Here is a 19749-nt window from a genome sequence, read left to right on the forward strand (position 1 = left end):
TGAATAGAGTATGTTGATCAACAATCCTCATTATAAGAATGTAGTCTTATGTGAGATTTTTTTTTTTATTCAGGCCTTAAGGTGTAAGCTGTATAATGTGAAAAAACTTTAGAATCCATCATGCTTAAGCTGTAAGCCTCTTCTTTCCCATGATCTTCCATCCCCAGAGGCCATTATCCGGTTTGGGGCAACCAAATTCAGTGTCAGTGAACCCAGTGAGTCTGGACAACTGTCAGTGGTGAGGATCCCAGTGCAGAGGGTTGGAGACACATCTAAAGTATCGGTAGTTCGGGTCCACACTAAGGATGGCTCGGCTTTATCTGGAGAAGATTATCACCCTATCTCAGAAGGTAAGATCTAATGGAATGCATCATTGGTTCACCCTCACATGTGTGTTGTTCCATATAGGATATCAACAAAAAAAAATGTCATACTTAAAAATTAAATACAAATAGGCGGTACCATTTATATATATTAAAGGTGATCAAAAAGAAACATGAAAATGACAAATTTCCCCTCTGCAGATGTTGAGTTTAAAGAGGGAGAGACAGAGCACATTGTGGAGGTGGAAATTCTATATGATGGGATGCGAGAGATGAGAGAGGCCTTCACTGTCCATCTGAAACCTGATGAGAACATGGTAGCAGAGATTCAGGTACTATTTCAAAATATGCTTGCCCTGGGGCAACTGAAACAAAGCATATGCCAAAAAACTTTACTTGCTGGTCAATCAATACAATTCACATGTTGTCCACAGTTGCAAATAGAAATCTACACTTTGTGCATTATAACATCTCTTTTGTACCTTTAGGTCACCAAAGCCATCATCTACATTGAGGAGACCAACAGTATGGCCGATGTGACCTTCCCCTCAGTGCCAGTGGTAGTGTCTCTGTTGCAGTACGATGATACAGGCAGGACTAGAGACACTCAGCCAATCGCAGGATATCCTGTAGTCTGTGTCACGGTATGTGTTAGTCTCACTGGTTCTTGACCAACTTCTAAAGGTAAGGGTTAAGTTCAGAGAATTTTCTTAGGCTTTGTTCACACTGCACACAATTTAGAAATGATTGTCTGAACTCTTTGGATCTATTTCATCAGTCAATGAATACAGTGTCACGCCCCCCTTTGAAACAACAAAATCTTTCGCGCCCCCTTCAAAAAAAAATTCTACAACTAATCGTAAGTGATCAAAATGTGCAAGATTAACAGCATTTTCTTTCATCTTCATATCACGTAAAAAGGTTTTATTTCAAAATACTATTAAAACTGAATGAAAAGTTACACTTCACTAAAAAAGAATCTGATTGAATGAACATTTGTCATAATGCCTATACACTTTCAAACCATTAAAATAAAAAATGATACTGCTGCAGGAGCAACACCTAGGCATGGACACATTGCAAACCGAATCCTTCATTCATCTGCATTTAAATAGCAGAAAGTTCTTCTCTCAACATTTACATTGGATTGTTTTTTAAATAATTGCAAGGATTCATACCTGTGAATGTTAATCCTCCTCAGTAGTATCTATAAAAGCATTTTTAAACTCCAGTAAACTTCCAGTAAGAATAAACGACTGTGATTGGCCCATCCTGGCCAGCGCTGAGAAAAGTAACAGGTACTACGTGTCAGTGACAAGACTGAGGGATGAGAGGATGGTGATAGGCTGCCCAAGTTCCTAAAGCACCATACAAGTAGTCCTTAACTCTTGTGCCTTATATATCAATTGTTCTGAAGCCATTCGATAGTGTTGTGTGAGGGAATGACTGAAATATCAGTGTTAATTCGTCGCCTCCCCCATTTGAAACTGGCATGTGAGACATCTTTGTTTGCGTAAGTACAGCTGAGAGTACACCTGACTCTATTACATTCGTGCTTTGGTGCCAGCCAAAAGTTTAAACAAAGCATTAGAAAAATGCTATGGATGCTATTCTGCTCACTACAATTGTACAGAGTGGTTGTAGGAGCCAAATGAAATGATTGTTCAAACCACTAGATGGCAGTGTGTACCAGTGGTGTGGGTGTGGTCACCTGTTAATTTAGCTTGGTTTTTAAACTTCCCGTGGGTTGTATCAGGAGGACACAGGTGACGGGAACATATGGTTCTTACCATAGAGCAACGTGTTACACTCTTTAAGATATGTATTTTTCATTAAATGGACAACAAAGTAGTTGAAATGGATATCGATGTGTGGACATTGTGTATTCCAAACTATGCGTAAAGAACATCTTACCACCTGGCCCTGGCTTATAGGAAAAAGCCACTACAGTGGCTATCTGAGTTACTGTAGCCTTTCTGTCAGCTCGAACCAGTCTGGCCTCTCTCATCAACAAGGTGTTTCTGTCCAGAAAACTGCTGCTCACTGGATATTTTTTGTTTCTGTCACCATTCTGAGTAAACTCTAGAGACTGTTGTATGTGAAAATCACAGGAGATCGGCAGTTACAGAAATACTCATACCAGCCCGTCTGGCACCAACAATCATGTCAATGTTGAAATAACTGAGATCACATTTTCCCCCATTTTCTGATGGATGATGTCAACATTAACTGAAGATCCTGACCCATATCTGCATGATTGTATGCATTGCACTGCTACCACACAATTGGCTGATTAGATAATTGCATGAATAAGTAGGTGTATTGGTGTTCCTAATAAAGTGCTCAGTGAGTGTTTATGACATGACACATATGTAACATCTATAAAAAAGGAAAAAAACTACTTGGAAAAAGGATCTGATAGTTTAAACGAATCATATTTCAAACCACATACAAATGTCGAAAGAGACAGTTTTCATGTGGGGTTTTTTTCTATTAAGACATAAATCTAAACGTATACATAATTAACTCTTTTTGAAATCACTCACAACTTTTTGGGGTCTTTTATTGTTTGAAATAACAGCCTGATGTGGAACAAGATGACATCATTGCATCAAAATTACCATTGCCTTATTCTCAATATCTTTCTCTGTTAATTTCTTTCTTCCAAAGTCATGCAACTCTAAGTTTCCTGATTTTGCCCGGACTGGCTCCATTTGTGTTTCTGAGAACATCAACAACACACTGACCCGCTACCGCTGGCTGGTTAGTGCCCCCACGGGACCTGACGGTGTGACCAGCCCCATGAAAGAGGTGGACTTTGATACCTTCGTCACCTCCTCCAAAACGATCACTCTAGACTCAGTGTATTTCCAGGCCGGCTCACGAGTGCAGTGTGCAGCCCGGGCTGTCAACACCAATGGGGATGAAGGCCTGGAGCTCACCAGCCCAATAGCCTCCATCAGCCTGGAAGAGGGTCAGTGACTGTCATTAATGTGCTTATGTTTTTGAAATCGCATCTACTGGAAGTTGCAATAAAGGGTCTTTTTCGGACTGGAAAGGAAGTTTTATGTTCTGAATGTTAAAGTATGTTTACATTGTAGTCTAATACTTTTATTTCAAAAGGTAACAGAAATTTAGACTTTTCAGATGCGACCCCTTTAAAATGCTGCTGTTTAAAGTTTTTCATTTTGTAATCAGGTATGTGCCAGCCTCGGGTTGTTGGTACTGTTGGAGCTGAACCTTTCTCTGCCAGGCTGCGCTACACAGGGGCTGAAGATCCAGAGCATCCCAACCTTATTAAAGTAACTGTCACCATGCCCCATATAGATGGTAAGCACACTTGGACACCTTCTTACAGTAAATTGTTAAGTAACAAATTTTAGTTTAGGCTATTTTACTTTGGATTACTGGATTATTCGGGATTACTGCCTTTACCTTAACTAGTACTGTAGAACATGGTACAAACAACACTGAGGTCATGGGTTCAATTCCCAGATAAAATGCATACTGTAAAAATGTATACTGTACCTTGAAGCTGGATAAAAACGATGTGAAGTAAATTAGTAAATGTAGATTGCCAAGGAAATGGGTAGATTTGGCAGGGTATGGCAAACATGAACATTAACTTTTTTCAGCATCAAGATTTTAGATCAAATCATATCCGATAGTAAGACACTTGCTGTGTCACATCAGATACATTGTTCTAAAAATAGTTTATGTTTACGCTTCATCCATGTCACATTATCTGCCACTTTGCCTTGATAGGTATGCTACCTGTAGTCTCCACTCGACCTCTCTCCAACTTTGAGCTGACCTTGAGTCCAGACGGAACGCGTGTTGGGAACCATCGCTGTTCTAACCTGTTAGACTACACGGAGGTCCGAACACGCTACGGTTTCATCAACAATGCCACCCGCAACCCAGATGCCATCGGTGGGACTGCACCATACCAGTACAGCAACACCCTTAGGGGCCAGAACACCCTACGATTCTACCGAAACCTGCATCTAGAGGCGTGCTTATGGGAGTTTGTGAGTTACTATGACATGTCCGAACTGCTCAATGATTGTGGAGGAACCATCGGGACGGATGGACAGGTGAGGAAAGAGAACAAATCCAACAAAACCTAAAACTATTCTATTCTATTCTTTTCTATTCCAATTTTATTTAGCATCTTAGCATTGGCTAAATAAGAGTCACAAAATGTACCATGGTGTTACCATTGTATAGTGATGGTATGATATGGTAATACCATGTTACTGAATGAGTACCATGTTCATGGTATTTACATGGTCCTTCAAGGTACTTCAAAGAATCTCATGGTATTACCATGTTACAGGATAACAAGCATAAAATGACAATGGTAAATATATAAATAAACATGGCATTTGTTTGGTTTCATGTCTAGTCTCCATGGTAGGACCATGGTTTTTGGTACTGTGATGGTACTTTTTTTAAGTGTAATACTATAGTAGTATATTATTCATGTTCCGGGGTACTTACATGATACTACAACGTACCAAAAAAAAAAAAAAAAGAACCCATGGTATTATAGTGGTATAGTACTTTTTTTGTTATTGAAGTTGTTTAAGAATAGAGGGAGAACCTTCAACCTCCTATTATCTTAAGAAACTGCACTCTCTTTTTGTCCTTCGGGTAATTTTTGACCCGTATTGAAAACACTCAAAATGCATAAATTCTATATTAGTGTACAATGGCACAAAACAGCCATCTGTTTTGTTGTGATCCTAAAGTGTGTAATGATTGGAAGAATATATATATATATATATATATATATATATATATATATATATATATATATATATATATATATATATACGGTATTAAATACAGTATAACATAATTTTTAATTAAAAAAAATAATAAAAATAAATGTATGCATAATTTTTTTTTTTTTTTTGTTTGTTTTTTTGCAGTGTTACAGGGTTTTAGGAAGGTGCCACAATAATTCTAGCACCATAACAGCATGGGCCTTGGGGCAAAATTTCAGAAAATGTGAAATATTGATTCATTGATGTTTGTCATAAAATATCGATATATCAATTATTGATCGGTACGTTATTTATCGATTTATTTTTGAGGCATCGACATATTAACATTAGCCAACATTTAAATTAGAAGCCTAATTTGCATGCATTCCAATTCACTCAGTTGGGCTTCCGTTTAATGTCTGGCGTAATAGTGTTGGGAGACCACAAGAGGGTGATATAAACACAAAAGTTACGAAGGTTTTTCTACTTCTGCAAGAATGAAAGTGACGTTCATGAGATTGCAGGTTAATATATGAAACTGGTTTAACTGCGCAAACTGAACGATTAAAAGTTCTTATGCAATTTCTCTATATGTAGCTTTGAAGAGGTTTCATTCAAGCTGTGAAATCACAACTGAAAATACATTGTGAAGGCAATATGAAAGATGCATATACACAATATTTCATCCACTGATGGCTAGAGTAAATAATCTCTATTCTTTTAAATTGATTTGGGTCGAATTGGATGTAAAACTATGCAAGTTATGCAGATTTTTTGAGCCACCGATACCTTCATAGAACATAATTATATAGAATTTTAGAATGTGACATGTTGTCCACATCTGGTGTGCAACACACTTTAGTTTACATCTAGTGTGCAACACACTTTAGTTTACCCTGCCTTACACCTTATTAAAGTTGTCAAAATTGACTCATTAAGACAATGTAATGAACAATTTGTTTTAAATATCATATTTAAATATACATACATATATCATATACAAAAAAAATATATATATATATATATATATATATATATATATATATATATATATATATATATATATATATATATATATATATATATATATATATATATTTTATTTGTTTTGATGCTCTTCACAAAGTCACAATGTTTGGTTCCAGTACCAAAAACTATGCAGCTTTTATAACGTATTCTTTACCTGTCCTGGGTCAAAAATGACCCTAAAACAATAGCAGGGTTAAAATGTGTTTTAGCTCATGAATTTTGCTGTGTAAAGGAAAATTTGTGAAATATAATCAATTTAACCCATGTTAGGCTTAAATGTTCCACGATTGTACTTGCTGCAATATAAACTTAAGTCCATCCTCAAATATAACCTTTAAGATGTCTAATAGAGGAGGAGCCAGCTGTAAATTTGTGATGGAAACTTTGACCCCTGTTCTATTGTTAATGTGTCCATGTCTGTTTCTTTATAATCTTGCATTAGATTAGGAATTTATTTAATGCATTCTAAGGTCTAGACACTTGCACTTGATTTATGGATACACCCCCTCCCAATTAAAGGAAAGATGCGTTTTCACTGTTGTGAGAATTTACGTCAATCCATTATGCTGTGGTTAAACTTTATAGCTTAGAGGCAAAGGCACTGGCTTTATGGGCCTTTAGTTTGCCCTAAGGGGCCCACTGTTTGTCTTTCAACCAGTGAGTCAAAATTTACTTGAAGATTATAAAATTATTCCTTTTTGTGTCTTGGTCTTTCTGTTCTCATTTGTCTTCCACCTGTAAATGGCTGCCATTCACTTGAAAGGGGTACCCCTTTAAACTAGCTTTAGCCTACTGTTTACACGCCTGCATCAGACCGTCATTTGTATTTACCATGGGAACATGCTGCGTTTGTTTACTTTGCAGTTAATTAAAGTGGACTAGTATTAGAAATGGGGATGGTTGGCTCTATAGCCCATATTCTGTCTGCATACTTATAAAATAAGTCCAGTGATCCAAAATAAGTCGATCAGGGCAGTTGTTATATGTCAAAATAGTATACTTAATCGCTTTCACTCAAATAGAGACTCAAAGTTAGTGGAATAGACAACCGTCATAATTAATTGACAACCATCACAATAAAGTGCAGTGCAATTAGGTTAAGGTTACTATCAAACTATATTTGTGTTACATGAGGAAAATGTCAAATATCAATTCAAAAACATATTCTAAAAATACCAAATCAAAAGGTGGTTTTCCTTTTTTTTTCTAGGATAAATTCAGCTTTTGTCTAGAAATGTGTGATCTTTTGTGTCTGGGTGCAGTAATTAAAGTGCATTAATCAGGAGTTCTAAATTTTGTATTTATTTATATTTTTCAGTCATTTCTGTAAACTAAACTAAGTAGGTAAACTAAGCAAGGCTTGCTTCGCTGAAGTAATTCAGACCATTTTCGGATAGACAGTGCCATCTACTGGTGTACTGTATGCTATACATACAGTATATGCAATACAGAAATTATATACCCCATAATGAGGAAACAAAAACCAGATTTTTGATAACTTTGCAAATGTATTAAATAGAAACATCACATTGACATAAGTATTCAGACCCTTAACTCAGTACTTAGTTTAAGCATCTTTGGCAGGGATTATAGCCTCAAGCCTTTTTGGGTATGATGCGACAAGCTTTGCACACCTGGATTTGGGGATTTTCTGCCATTCTTCTCTGCAGATCCTCTCAAGCTCTGTCAGGTTGAATGGGATCATCAATGGACAGCCATTTTCTGGTCTCTCCAGGGATGTTTGTTTGGGTTCAAGTCCGGGCTTTGGCTGGGCACTCAAGGACATTCACAGAGTTATCTCTAAGCCACTCTTGTGTTGTCTTGGCTGTGTGCTTAGGGTCATTGTCCTGTTGGATGGTGAACATTCGGCCCAGTCTGAGGTCCTGAGCACTCTGGACCAGGTTTTCATTAAGGATCTCTCTGTAATTTGCTTTCCTTCAACCCTGACCAGTCCCCCAGTCCCTGCTGCTGAATTCACCATTGGGATTGTATCAAAGGTGATGAGCGGTGCCTGGTTTCTTCCAGACATGATGCTTGGAATTGAGGCCAAACAGTTCAGTCTTCGTTTCATCAGACCAGAGAATCCTGTTTCTCAGTCCTTTTGGGGCTTTTTTGCATATTCCAAGTGGGCTTTCATGTGTACTGAGGAGAGGCTTCCGTCTGGCCACTCTGCCATAAAGCTCAGATCGGTAGAGTGTTGCAGACCGGTGGAGCAGTTCTTTTGACCTCATGACTTGGTTTTTGTTCTGATATTTTTTTATATATATATATATATATATATATATATATATATATATATATATATATATATATACTGTAATATACTGTATATAAATGTACACAGTTGTAGTCAAAAGTGTACATACACCTTAGCCAAATACATTTTACTCAGTTTTTCTTATTGTTATTAAATTGTAGAAAACATTCCCTGTCTTAGGTCAGTTAGGATCACTACTTAATTTTAAGAATGTGAAATGTCAGAATAATAATAGAGAGAATTATTTCTTTCAGCTTTTATTTCTTTCATCACATTCCCAGTGGGTTAGAAGTTTACATACACTTTGTTAATATTAGGTAGCATTGCCTTTAAATTGTTTAACTTGGGTCAAATGTTTTGTACCAGTCCCTCCTGCAGAAAAGCACCCAACATGATGCTGTCACCCCCATGCTTCACAGTTGGGATGGTGTTCTTCGGCTTGCAAGACTCACCCTTTTTCCTGCAAACATAACGATGGTCATTATGGCCAAACAACATTTTTGTTTCATCAGACCAGAGGACATTTCTTCAAAAAGTCAGATCTTTGTCCCCATGTGCACTTGCAAACTGTAGTCTAGCTTTTTATATTGCGGTTTTGAAGCAGTCAAAAGGCTGAACAGCCTTTCAGGTTATGTCGATATAGAAATCGTTTTACTGTCTACCTGTTTCCTCCAGTATCTTCACAAGGTCCTTTAATGACTTCAACCTAAGTGTATGTAAACTTCTGACTTCAACTATATATTTATATTTATACATACTTGCATTTGCCATAGACGTGGCTGTCTTGTTGGACACTTCTCACGCGCCTTACTGTCTGGTCCCACAAAAGCTCAACAGGGTTAAGATCCATAACACTCTTTTCCAATTATCTGTTGTCCAATGTCTGTGTTTCTTTCCCCACTCTAAAATTTTCTTTTTCTTTTTGTTTTACTGTTTCAAAAGTGGATTTTCTTTCAGTTGTGTTTGATACTGTATAATGGCAAGTGATTTTCTAGTACCAAATTAGCAATTTAGCATGATTACTCAAGGTGATGGCTGCTGGATATGTGGCCTGTCTAGATTTGATAAAAAATGATTTTTTTCAAATAGTGATGGTGCTGTTTTTACATCAGTAATGTCCTGACTATACTTTATGATCAGTTGAATGCCACTTTGGTGAATTAAAGTACCAATTTCCTTCCGAAACAGCAAACTCTGTACATTATTCCAAGCCTTTGAATATGTATACACTACCGGTCAAAAGTTTCAAAACACTTGACTGAAATGTTTCACATGATCTTAAAAACCTTTTGATCTGAAGGCGTGTGCTTAAATGTTTGAAATTAGTTTTGTAGACAAAAATATAATTGTTCCACCATATTCATTTATTTTATTATAAAACAAAAATGTATTTAAAAAAAAGTTTTTGAAATTGATGACTTGGACCAAACAATAAAGAAGAGCAGCCAATAAGAGCCCAACATAGATGGATTACAGATTACAGAATACATGCTGAAAATGTCATTTGTAACATATTCCTTTAGATTACTCAAGGTCAGTAACGTATTCTAAATACTTTGGATTACTTCTTCAGCACTGGTAGATTTTTTTCACTTGTTTTGACAATAAAATCTCTGCCAATACATAAGACAAAATACACATGTTAAAAATACATTCTCTGAAAAACCTAAATATCTCATGCAGTGTTGTTTCTAAAACAAGATAAATCTACTGGGTCTTGTTTTAAGGCTTTGTGTATATTTTTACAACAAAAAAATAAAAGAATTATAATCAATAATAACATTTTTGCCCTAATATCAAAGGTCTTACTAGAAAAAAGGAATTATGAACCAACGTGAATTTTCTTGATAAAAAAATATGATCGTGTCTGGTAACGTGCATGTAAAATGGCTAGAATTAGAATTTTAGCTTTGCGTAAAGCTAACAATTTACACAACGTTTATTTCAGTTTTTCTGCTCCAAACTTAATTCAAACTTACTTCTCTGTCTGCTCGTATGAATGTAACACATCATAAGAAATTGTTTCACAGCTGTTCAAATGCACTTTGGATCGCATCATTTATGTGTATACATTTTTCCGTCTGAAAGGACTAAATATTAAATAAAACAAATTACAATAAAATGTAAAGTAATCAGTAATCAAAATACTTTTGAATGTAACTACATTCTAATTACCAATTATTTAAATTGTAACTATAGTGGAATACGGTTACTTATATTTTCTGTAAAACTGCTTTGAAACAATATTTATTGTATAAATACATTTAAATTGAATTAAATACTTTGAATCTGGTGATGCATAACATACAGAAACAGATTAGTAGTATTGGGTATATCAAAAGTACTAATCCACTACAAACCACAAATTACATTTCTAAAAAAGATATCAGATTACATTATTGATTACTTCATGGAGAAAGTAATCACATTACTAATTACTTTACTTTTAATTTACTTTCTAAAACAGTTTTCACAGAGGTTTGTTTTTCTGCTCAACAGATGTCTGTATTTTCAAACTAAAAATGTCTGTATTTTATAACAAAATTCATGTTTAAATGTATTCATTCAAACTATTTGTGTGTTTCACAACCCTGCTAACAACCTTGCTTGTGAAATAAACCAGTATGAGTATTGACTTTTCTGTCCCATATAGGTGCTGAACCTGGTACAGTCTTATGTGACCCTGCGTGTGCCGCTACATGTGTCGTACGTGTTCCATTCACCCGTTGGGGCTGGTGGGTGGCAGCACTTCGACCTACAGTCCGAGCTGCGTCTCACTTTCGTGTATGACACTGCCATCTTGTGGAGAGATGGCATTGGTAGTCCACCCGAGGCAGAATTACAAGGCAAGACAGCTAGTTGCTTTAGTCCTTTATCTGAATAAAAAACACAGTCTAACGAAACATCATTATTTGTTTAATACTTATGTGTATTTTATATAATTTTTAGGAGCCCTCTATCCTACAAGCATGCGGATCAATGAACATGGCCGTTTGGTCGTCAATTTCCGTACAGAAGCACGTTTCCGGGGACTTTTTGTCACAGCTCACTCAGGTGTGTTCAATCGACTAATAAATGTTAAGGTCATATGTCACCTTAACAATCAAAAAGAAAAATAAGACATTTAATTTAGGATAAACAAAATGAAGCCTATTGTTACGGCCATTAAACAAATTATTGCATTATGTCATCATTTTCTTCTCATTCTCATTATTGTTATGCAAAAAGATGAATTTCTGGTAAATATTATTTAAACTGCACAAAGTACACTGTACAAAAATTGTAATTGTAAGCATACATCATGGTATGCATTATTTGTTCTACTGAATTTATATAATGCAGATTTTAGTTAAATAGCAGTTATTGTGTCCAGAGAGGGTGATTTTCATTATGATATTACAGTAACAAAACTCGCACATTGCAGTAATGTGAATTACAGTAATACTGTAGGTTACAATAATAGGTAGTTATAGTTTAAAGGAAAAGCACGTTTTGGGAACTCTTTGTCACCGCTACCTTTAATTTAATTAACCTGGTTAAATTGGTTGTTTTTCCCTTTGCTGTATGGTTTACAGCTTCATGAAAACAATCATTCATTTTGGTGAATCTCACAAAGAAATGTCAAAGTCATTCTTCACCACATATATTGTATTATTTAAATGACACATTGAAACAATTGTACACTGAAGCAAGTGCGTAGAGATAATATAATTGTAGGTAGTATCTGTTGTGGTAATTTTAATTAATGCAGATTTAAATAAAACATTGCATTTGTCCAGAGAATAATGAGCATTTTTTTTTCATAATGCAGTAATTAGAAAGTGATTTTTCGCATTATAGTAATAACTATTTAGAGGAAAATATGGTTAATTGTCATCAAAATACACCAATCAGCCACAACAATAAAACCACCACCAAATATTGTGTAGGTCCCCGTCGTGCCACCAAAACAGCGCCAACCCGTTGCAAAAAATGCAACACAATGCAAAAAAAAATATTTATGGTCCGACAGAAATGCTTAATTTTCTTTATGAAAAATATAATTCATTATTATAATTTTTTCATCTCTATGTGCGAATCATTTATCTAGTGTTGAGACTGTTTTCTTAAAACCCTATTAATATGAACATGAGACAGTGTTATGCCATCTTATGTCACAGAGTTTAAGAAATTCTATAATGTTATAATAAAATAATATTAACATTAATAACATTTGTGTCAACACAGCCTCCCTACTGACATCCATGGTCATGTGTGTGGACCACCCTGGGCTGACGTTTAACCTAAGTTTGGTGAGAAGTGAGCCCACTTACAACCAGCCATTACAACAGTGGACCTTCATCTCTGACTTTGCTGTAAGTGTTTATCAATAGTTGAAAACATATTTTTCTGTTGATTTGTTTTGCTTTCAAAAACATTTTCAATGTTTGAAAATCACATGTGGGTCAAATGTTATGAAGCCAGTTTTTCATGTCCAATAAAACAAAGGTCTGAAGGACAAATAATGTTGACACTAGATATGTACCTTTATTTATTCACATAAAAACAATGTCCAAAAATACACTATTATTAAGAATAAGAAGCATATGTGGCTCTTCAGTGCAAGTTTTAGGATTTCAGAAATGTGCATTTGCAAAGCTCTGGAAGGCATCATGAGAGGTCCACGGTGCTGGTACCATATTGTATTTTTCATTTTTACCCCACTTTACAAAATAATGGATTACCCTTTAAATACCAATCCATAGCATTTTATATTTTGGCTTTCGCCATCATGAATGTATTTCTTTCACCAGTCAAAAAAAACAAAAACAAAAAACACAGAATGACCAATATTAACATGAATTAACAATGTTTATCAACATTAATTCCTTTTGGAGTAAATGTAGGTGTCCTTACTGATTTGTTGATGAAGGCTATGTGTAAGCCTTCATCAACAGCTGGAAAGTTGGAAGCTGGAAGTTCAACAGCTGGAAAAGGGAAAACAAAAATGATTGGACTGTATTTTGGGATAATTTCTGTAATATTCCACTTAAAGCAATCCAAAAACACAGGACTTCCATGGACTTAAATTAGAAAAGAATAAAAGCTTGTCCAGTTTTGGGTGTGATCAAATTACAAAGTAATTAGTTACTGTATCCTGATTACTTTTGTGTAATAAAAAGGTAGTGTAATGCATTACATTTTAAATTCTTGCAATCAGATAACAATGTTCAATTAATTTAAATATTTAAATATTATGTACATTATAGGGTTATGCTTATTTCTAATATATTATTTATGTAGAATACATTAATTATAGTGTCACAATGAGTCATTGTGAAGGAAAAGTGTGAGGTGCTGAGTGTATGACTTGTGTGTATCAATGAACAAGAAGGAAATATAAGCATTATTTTGAATTTGTTGAGCAGAAAAGTGTTTTAGAAAGTAACTTAAAAGTAAAATAATTAGTAATTTGATTACTTTTTCAATGAAGTAATTAGTAAAATAATCTGATTACAATTTTAGAGAAATAAATAGTTATTTGTAGTGGATTGCTATTTTTAAGTATCTTACCCAACACTGACCTTGTCTTATAATATGACAAACAGCATGTCAATAACATTTTTAAGGAGTGTTTAGCGAAAAGTCAATCTGCCTGCAGATGTTTTTTCTTCATTCAGACCAAAATGTGCTATCAAGACCAAATGTTCATGTTTGCTCTCATAATTTTTTAATTCCTTCACTGTTTCTCTTGATAACTGTTTGTTGAAATACATGTCTACAGGTTAGAGATTACTCAGGCACCTACACAGTGAAACTGGTTCCCTGCACGGTACCTTCCGGTTTAGAGTACACTTTCCGTCCAGTGTGCCACCCCAGAGAGCAAATCACCTTTGATCTGGACATACGTTTCCAGCAGGTCATTACTCTAACACAAGCACTCATCACAAAATTGCCTGTATAAACAAGCCAAAAGGTTTATTTGTTAGTTTGTTTAGTATACCATGAGTGTACTTTAAAGGAATAGATCACCCAAAAATGAAAAGTAACTAACTAAACCGTATGACAGTCTTTCTTATGCAGAACATAATAGTCATTGTGTATCATATTCCAAGTCTTCTGAAGGTATATGGGAGAAGCTTGTTCACATGTTTACGTGAGAACTTTGTTGTTTTAGCGCTTAAAATAGTGCAAGTTCTCACATGAACATGTTTACTACTGTGAACACAAACAGTCGGGACTCAATTACATGAAACTTATGTATCTTTTTAACAATTAATTTTAGCTACCTATTTCTAATGTTATGCAAAACTAATGTTTTAGACCTCAGTCAGGAACTGAAATGCATTTGGTGGACTTTGAGCATATCATACTTTTAGCATTACCTCACTGTGACAGGGCAGGTCAAGTTGAGACATATGAATGTAGGCAATCATATGTTGACGTATCTGGGTGTTTGATATCAGATATCCAGCTGTTTCAGAATGAGCAATTTTTGCAGCTTAGTTTCAGTTTATGCTCTTTTTGGACTAGGACGTTTTTTAAGTAAGTTTAGTTCTTAAAACTTTAGGTGCTTTTCCACCTGGCCAGGCCGAATGGTTACTGTTGCTGAAGCATGCCGTGCCGTCCTGTACAGAACCGGGCTCATTGACACTGTTAATGTGTCCACTGTGGTGCTGCGAAATCAGGCGTTCCACCAGAATGGTTCTCTTTCCTGAGTAATACCGTACCGACCCATGCTCAAGTGGAAATGCTACTAGAGCCGTCACTCACTGTGCTCAGAACAGTTCAGCCCGATGGTGGAAAAGTGCCTTTACAGTATGGTAACATGGTTCATCAATCTCTTTTATTTCAAAAGATCAAGGAAAATTAGATTTTTGTGTGTTTAATTTAATTGTATTAAGTATTAACTCACAATTAGTTAGGAAGAACCTATACCACTCCTTCCCTAGTGAAAAAGATTGTATGTGTTTTTCTGTTTAGGTGAGTGACCCAGTGGCAGCAGAGTTCAGTCTTAATACACAGTTGCTCCTGCTTTCAAAGAGGACTCTCTGGTTGTCTGATGGCTCTATGGGTTTTGGCCAAGAAAGTGATACTGCTTTCTCAGAGGGTAAATTGCAAATGACTATGGCTGTAATTTCTGTATTGGTTCATATGCTTTAATATTGAAAGAATTGAAGTATTGCACCTCTCAATAATTTGAGGTTATCCATTACTATTGTTTAGGAGATATCATCTATGGCCGTGTAATGGTAGATCCTGTTCAGAATCTTGGAGACTCATTTATCTGTAACATCGAGAAGGTCTTCCTCTGTACAGGGATGGATGGGTACATTCCAAAGTACAGCCCTGACAACTTTGAGTATGGATGCCTAGCTGACTCACCATCTCTTTTGCACAGATTCAAGATCATTGTAAGTATGGCCATTGTTAAATGCTTTGCTCCTATGAAGCCAATGAGTCTGGAATCAGTCAACTGTCATTTTGAACTCAATCTTTTTTGGTTACAGGATAAAGCTCAGCCAGAGACTCAGGCAAAAACATTTGGAAGCATTAGTTTCAATTCTTTCCTGGCTGTAGACGATCCACAGGCACTGGCCCTGGTGAGACAGCCAGGCTCAGATGGATTTAGGCTAGATTCAACTGCTTTGTTTCAGGTAAGTAAGAAGCAGTTTTGGTACTTTGGTACAAGCCAGGGGCAGATTTTCTCAGTGGGCCGCTGGGTAATTTAGGCCGGCCTGTTGCTGCGCAAGTACTGGCCCATCCTACAGATGATATAGGCAGCCACCCTGGGCTCCAACATGCCTGTGTGGACCCCATTACAGAGTGAACATTTAAAAAACTCTGTAAGGTAAAGCCAACGCAATGGCTTTTATTTTGAAAAAATTAAATTACTTGAATTTTAAAATTACTTACACATCGTAGTGCATTTCCATATGTGCACATTCACTGTGTACCTCGCGTGGAGCACATTATTTGACATACAATCACTGTAATGATGACAACATATTAAGGATACGATGAGCTCTGAATAATTACAAAATGACAAATAACTCCAAGTTACAACAAATACAATAACAGCAGCATATTTAAAATCTGCTAACATTAAAGCTATGAGCAGTACATAGTCATTTGCATAATTTATTCTTACCACAGGGAGCTGAAGTGTGGCTTGCTGAATAATGCTCATGCCTGATAAAAAATGCAGAATATAAGTTAAAAATATTACTTTGTGGCTATTTGAGGCTTACTTTGTTTAAATGATAGCAGAAACAGCGCTTGTCAACAGCATAGGGCTTTTCACTTTTTCTCAAGAATAATCTGGGGAAGGAATTAAAACACTGCAGATATAAAGACGCAAAAAACTCACATAGAGTGAAAATATGAGCAGTTAATCTGCAAAATATCTGCAGGAACAGTATGGGATGGGGAAGGGGAAGAGAGAGAGGGAGAGAGAGAAAAGGATTCACCATCTCCAAGATATACCATCAAGTGGTCCTCTGTCAGCTGGACGGCCTCTTCCAGCGATGCCAGACGGGGGCACTGGTCCCACTCCACCATACCCTTCAGCAAACGGTCGACGAACTGCTCCAGCACCACCAGGTTGACAATTCCATCTGCACCACGGTCCTCAGGCAGCAGCCACCTCTGACAGGCGACACAGAGTTTTTGGGTGAAGGCAAATGGGCAGCTGAACTTACCGAATGTCATCAACATTCATTCGGGGTTATGGCCAACCCATTGCAGGATGGCTCCTTTCAGGTCCGAGCACTCCAGTAGACTCACGACAGATAGCCGTTGTGCCGTAAGCTGAGCCTCCCCCGACAACAGCGGCAACAGACAGACCATCCCGACCCCAAGACAGTCTTTATTTAACAAAAAATCCTTGCTTTTCAGTTGAACACTTCCCAAATCACACACACACACACACACACACACACAGCTTGAAGCTCAGCTCTCTTCCTCATCTGCCGCCATCTTCTCCCCTTTTATATCTGTGTCACAGCTCACTGGGAATAAACAAATAGGTGTTAGCACAGGTGTAAATCCTTAACCACTCAGCTTTCCCAGACCTCACTCTCCTCAGATCGGCGCTCAATAACACCCCCACCTCCACAGCAACCTATGTGGGGACTAGTTCTTTCAATTAGTCAACCTCCCACTAAGACTTTGGTTAGATTTTGGGAAGATTTTGTTTAGAAAATGTTAATAAAGCATTATGCTGTTACATATTGTTTTGTTTTATTTCATAAGATGGAAATAAATGTGTTTTTTACACTTGTCATGTCATACAGTTATCTTCATATAGCTCTTTTTTTTATATTTACCTGTATAAGATGCAATAAAGCAAAATTACTGTAAAATGTGGTTAATTTAATAGCATCACTAATTTAGTTACTCTCTAACACTTATAAGAAGGGCATGTAATGTCTGGGACAACAGTAGCCACATTAATAGCATGCAATCAGGAATGTTATGATCACACTTGAATATTAACCTTTTACCATTCTGTCCAGGTATCAGCGGGCAGGGAGTGGTACATTCACACCATTTACACTGTTCGTTCCAGAGACAATGCTAACCGAGGCATTGGGAAAAGGAGTTTAGAGTACCATTCTTTGACAAACAGCAATCACTCAATTTCCACCAGCCTATCACGCAACAGACGCTCAGCCAGTAGTGTTCCAGATTTGGCTCAGGAAATTGGTGCTGATAATAACCGTGGCACAAACATCTTGCATATTGCACTTGAACGCAGCACTCAGACACATCCCAACCTTAACAAGGAACCCCAAGATGAGGGGATTATTCCCAGAGAACTGAACCACAGAGAATCAAGTGACGATCGCCTTGTCATAATCATAGGAATACTGGTCGGACTTCTCTTTACCGTACTACTTATTGTTCTTGTCATTTTGATAGTGCGATCTAGGAAGGAGAAGAATGTTACTGAGCCCCCCAAAGGCAACAGTAGCACAGAGCCCATGATGACGCTCGATAGCAATGACAGTTCTGAGGTTTGAACTGTGGACCTTCTTATTCAAATCATTTTTTGTTTGCAAGTGCCTCTTGTTCATTTGCTTGGGCATGTAAAAGACACATGGTGACTTGGAGTGGTTACGCTCTACCTCTCCTGGAGATTCTGTTAGTTCAAAAGTGTACTTGAAATGAATAAGCACTTCTGTTGCCACTGCTTTAATAATAGTTTGAAGTCAAAGTTTTGTCCAAGAGAGAGAGAGTTTGTTGTGTACTACTGTTTTGATGATACTGGTATTCATCCAAATGAGACATTTACTTTTTATCCAAAGGTGATAGTTGAAAGAATGGTATTGTGGGAAAAATGATATTGTATAAATACAGATTGTTTTCAGTCACTGAAGATTGTTAATGGCTTACTAATACTATAAGGCTGAAAGAATCAGATTGTACTACTGTATATTACTGGATGGATAATCCATCAATCACGTATTATTTTTTTTGTGTGATTTTCAGTTTCTACTTTGCAAAAGAAATGTACTGTAATACAATACTAACGTCAAACTACTGTAGTGTTTTTGCTATTATCATACGTTTCCATAAGAGTGAAATTATTTTATTTGTGGCAAAACAAATGCACATTTTACTATTCTGTTTCTGTTTTTTTAAGTATTTATGGTCACTATCAAGTTTTTGCATGGTTTCCTTTTATCTACACTTATGTAAAAACAAAAATGTATTATAATGTAAATTCAGATCAAATGTTGATCAAATGAATTTGGCCATGTCACATTTCTTTGACGGGACGGAGTAAGCAAATTACAGACCACTTTAGTTGTTACTTTTTTGTATGGAGATCACTGCAGTTACTTTTGTACCTGAATGTGATGCTGCATGGTATAAAATCACAGTTTATGAGATTATAAGTGAAATTTATGATATTAAAACTACAGTTCTGTTGGACACAATATGTGACTATTGGAGAAAAGTGCTAAATTGCTTACATAAAATGTAAAATATCTTTCTGGAGAATAAGTAAAAAAAGGTATTAGTGCATTTGAAGTCACTTGAGTATGTGATTTCTTTAAAAGGCAATGATGTCCAAAAAGTTAAAGCAAAAGATATTAATACATATAATCTCATATTCATGAAATGTTTGAATAAATAACTATGTTGAATCTAATTAAGATACTGTATAATCTGCAGATAAATCTAAACAATTCTTAAAAACACAGATGAAATTTCTACAATTTATGCAAATAAAAAAAAAATTGGATTTCATCTCACATATCATTATAGAAAATTACAACAAACACCACCATTAGTGACAAAATTGTTAAATTAGTTTTTAACGGACAAAATATATTTGATATCAGTATTACGATCTGAAGCTTCAGTTGCTCTCTAATAT

The 19749-nt window shown here is 36.1% G+C and overlaps 1 protein-coding gene across 1 annotated transcript in view; it reads left to right on the forward strand.

Annotated features, from left to right (window-relative positions):
* LOC127629479 (FRAS1-related extracellular matrix protein 2-like) overlaps window positions 1-19632 on the forward strand; it is a 106467-nt gene extending 86835 nt beyond the window's left edge. The window contains exons 11-24 of the mRNA XM_052106576.1: window positions 168-350; window positions 525-655; window positions 812-967; window positions 2994-3297; window positions 3522-3653; window positions 4089-4420; window positions 11035-11227; window positions 11331-11435; window positions 12609-12736; window positions 14146-14280; window positions 15345-15471; window positions 15588-15775; window positions 15872-16018; window positions 17879-19632. Coding sequence (XP_051962536.1) covers window positions 168-350; window positions 525-655; window positions 812-967; window positions 2994-3297; window positions 3522-3653; window positions 4089-4420; window positions 11035-11227; window positions 11331-11435; window positions 12609-12736; window positions 14146-14280; window positions 15345-15471; window positions 15588-15775; window positions 15872-16018; window positions 17879-18385 — 2768 coding nt within the window. The 3' untranslated portion in view covers window positions 18386-19632. The remainder of the gene's footprint in view (window positions 1-167; window positions 351-524; window positions 656-811; window positions 968-2993; window positions 3298-3521; window positions 3654-4088; window positions 4421-11034; window positions 11228-11330; window positions 11436-12608; window positions 12737-14145; window positions 14281-15344; window positions 15472-15587; window positions 15776-15871; window positions 16019-17878) is intronic.
* Window positions 19633-19749: the final 117 nt, after the last annotated feature.

Source organism: Xyrauchen texanus, chromosome 36 (genome assembly GCF_025860055.1).
Source record: "Xyrauchen texanus isolate HMW12.3.18 chromosome 36, RBS_HiC_50CHRs, whole genome shotgun sequence".
In the NCBI taxonomy this organism is placed as follows: domain Eukaryota; kingdom Metazoa; phylum Chordata; class Actinopteri; order Cypriniformes; family Catostomidae; genus Xyrauchen; species Xyrauchen texanus.